This window comes from Lycium barbarum, chromosome 9 (genome assembly GCF_019175385.1).
Source record: "Lycium barbarum isolate Lr01 chromosome 9, ASM1917538v2, whole genome shotgun sequence".
NCBI classification, from domain to species: Eukaryota; Viridiplantae; Streptophyta; class Magnoliopsida; order Solanales; family Solanaceae; genus Lycium; species Lycium barbarum.
In genome coordinates this window covers 78481153-78484787 of record NC_083345.1, presented here as the reverse complement: position 1 = coordinate 78484787, position 3635 = coordinate 78481153, and the positions used below count along the sequence as shown (strand labels likewise).

The 3635-nt window shown below is 40.4% G+C and overlaps 1 protein-coding gene across 1 annotated transcript; it reads left to right on the top strand.

Annotated features, from left to right (window-relative positions):
- Window positions 1-231: 231 nt before the first annotated feature.
- On the top strand, window positions 232-780 carry LOC132611986 (uncharacterized). Its single transcript, XM_060326340.1, has one exon. It carries the CDS (start codon window positions 232-234, stop codon window positions 778-780), a length of 549 nt encoding a protein of 182 aa, XP_060182323.1.
- Window positions 781-3635: the final 2855 nt, after the last annotated feature.

Genomic DNA, 3635 nt, shown 5'->3' with positions numbered 1-3635 from the left:
GAATCATGCTATTGTGGCTAGAAGGGCCATGGGGGCTTTAGGGAAGAGAGTGACCAAAGGGAGAATTTGTTCCACGCAAGGTGTAAAATTGTGGATAAGGTGTGCTTCTTGATTATTGATGGTGGGAGTTGCACGAATGCCGTTAGCCAATTTTTGGTTGAAAGCATGAAATTCCCCACCCACAAGCACACCAATCCCTATAAACACCAATGGTTCAATGAATGTGGTGAGATGAGGGTCAACAAACAAACCATTATCAAATTTAGCATTGGCAAGTACCAAGATAAGATTTTGTGTGATGTGGTACCCATTCAAGCTTGCCACCTATTTCTTGGAAGACCTTGGAAATTTGATGTTGATGCCCAACATAGTGGGAGAACTAACAAGTACTCATTTGTGGTCAAGGGAAAGAAGTACATTCTTAACCCACTAACCCTTTACCAAGTGAGTGAGGATTATATAGTGATGAGGGAGCTTCGGGAGAAGTATCAAAAGGAAGAGAATGAGAAGAGTGAGAGGGAGACTTTGTTGGTCATAAGTGGAGAGGGGACATCTCAAGATGGTTCCAAGAAATGTTTGTTGGCCAAACCAAGTAATTGCTTAAAGGGGGTTGATGAGAGACACTTTATGGTGTGTCTTGTCAACAAGGACGTTCTCTTAAATTCTAACCAAGCTACTAGCACTTTGCCTAGTAGTATGTCTTCTCTTTTGCAAGAATATGAAGCATTGTTCTCAGAAGAAAGGCCCGATGGCTTACCTCCCTTGAGAGCTCTGTATTGAGCACCAAATTGATTTTGTACCGGGTTCTCAAATCCCAAACAAGCCGGCATATCGGAGCAATCCGGAGGAAACAAAGGAATTGCAAAGGCAAATTGAGGAGCTACTAAAGAAGGGTCTAGTCAAGGAGTGTTACACCTCGGAAAAATTTTCCGTTGGTACGTAAGTGAACGAACTAGTGATAAGTATGGGTGTATGATATCCATGAGAAAGAAATGACGTTTGATGACCTTAGGCGAGATTTAAAAGGAATCCGACGTAAGACGAGAAAGTTCGCTAAGATAAGGCAAGGTGAGGTGAGCAATGCATGTGCATGGATATGGGTGATTAAAATGAGAAGTCTAAGAAATATGGAAAGTTGCAGAATTACAATCTGCCCAGTGGTCGTAAAGTGCAAATACGGACCGTAAACTGGTATACGGTCCGTAAACGGGCATGCAAGCCTTCAACTTTCTGCCAGTTGAGGAAATGGTAAAATACGATCTGGTTTACGGACCATAAAGTGATTTACGGCCCGTAAACCATGGTCGTAAATCACCATGCAAGCAGCCAAAGTTTCTGGTTTTTGAAAAGGTTAAAGACGACCGCAAGGGACGAACCGTAAAATGGAATACGTCAGTTTACGACCACTGTTCACCGCATCACAGATTTTGCAATTCATTAAATAAAGGGACCAACACTTGTTTTATTTCATTTCCACATTACACACCTTCTCTCTAAAACCTCTCTCTACATTTATTATCCATGCTTTCAAGGATCATAAGTCATCAACAACATAAAACAAAGTGAATCAAGAGTAAGAACATCATCAAAGGTCATCCAAGTCAAGAAATCCAAATGGAGAAAAACTAGGGTTTTGCTCAAAGTGGAGTATTATCAACTAAAGCTTGTTCCTACAACTTCTAAGGTAAGATTCATGATATTTATATGATGTTTAAGATATTGGAAAGTTGAAATGCATGGATTGTAGATAATATGGTCAACTAGGTCATTAATGATGAATAGTGACATTTTGAGGAATAGTTTGAATTGACTCACGAATGTTGTTGTGTTGTGATATGAATGTGTTATAAATGGTATTAAGATCATGAACTAGACACTTTAGACGGATGAAAGAAGTTGGGTGTTATGACCTTGAATATGGATGAATTAGAAGCAAGTTGAGAAATCTAGATAATGTGGATAATGTGAATGACTAATGACCATTGTTATGATATTAATGAAGGTAGAAACGCTAACATTGGAAGGGGACGTGCAAGTGTAGAATAGTCCGACAAAAAGGTATGTAAGGCTAACCCTTCTTTCATAAGGCATGGTTCTTTGGCCATATTCTTAAATTCTCTATACGAGTATGTTGTCTCCAAATGATTGATCTCCGAGCTCATAAGCTCACAATCCTCGATATGTACTACGTTTGTACTACGCTCCTCATATAACGAGTAAGCCTATGATATAGATGTAACGATAATGATGATGATAGTCATGATAATGATAATAATAATGATGCTAAAGGTGCCTACGGGCTATTAGATGTATGTGTGCCTATAAAGGGCTATGATGAAACCCCGAGCCTATGGTGCCGGGTAGAGTATATGTTTATATATATGTATGTATATGATTACGTAACGCGCGCACACATCTGCAGATGGTACGGATAACCCTGAAGCCTTGGTAGGGCCAGGTAGATATAACATTAAGCCTTGGTTGGCCAAGTACGTATGAAACACCGAACCTTATGGTCGGGTACGCTACGTATGTATGTATATAAGTGTATGGCTATGTATATAATATGAATATGAATGTGAAAAGACTATGTAAATGAATGCGAACAGGGGCATGTATACTAATACGAGCACTATTATTAAATACGCATGAGAAATGGGAATTTCCTATGAAAGGTAGGTAAGTGCCATGATGATGACATTATTGTCTTCCCCTCCTATGCTACTTCACATGTTGTTTACTATGCTTATATATCGATGTTGATCATGCTTTACATACTCAGTACATTCTTCATACTGATGTCCTTTTGTTTGTGGACGTTGCGTCATGCCCGCAGGTGCACAGGGAGATAGACTTGATCCATAGCTGCTTATTCAGAGATTGCATAGCAGAGCTCCTTTTCTTCCGGAGCCATAGCTTTTGGGTACTTATTCTTTTGTGCATATAATTATGGGCATAGCGGGGTCCTGTCCCGCTCATATGTTCTGTTATACTCTTAGAGGCTCGTAGTCACGTGTATACAGTTAGATATGTTTGGCCTTGTCGGCCTATATTTTGTACACCTTATGTTAACCTTGTCGGCTTATGTACATCTGATGTGGCATAAATGCCAATGATTATTTAAAGATGTGATTGTCCGATGGGACTAGTTTGATGAATGAAAGAAAATGCATGTCTAATTATGTGGCTCACCTAGATGTAAGCATAAGTATGAGTCAAGGGGTGCCCGGATGGGCTAGCACCGGGTGCTCGTCGCGGCCCCCTAGGCGGGTCGTGACAAGGAGAGTCTTAGTCCTTGTGTCGTACCGGCAATTCTTGTCCCAAAGAAAGATGGCACTTGGAGGATGTACATTGATTGTAGAGCCGTCAACAAAATCACGGTAAAGTATCAACATCCTATCCCTAGACTTGATGACATGTTGGATGAGCTTTGTGGCTCAAGAGTGTTTTCCAAGATTGATCGTAGGAGCAGCTATCACCAAATTCTTATGAATCCGGGTGATGAATGGAAAACGGCTTTCAAGACCAAGTTTGACCTCTATGAATGGGTTGTTATGCCATTTGGCCTAACCAATGCACCTAGCACTTTCATACGCCTAATGAACCATGTATTGAAACCCTTTATCAATAACTTT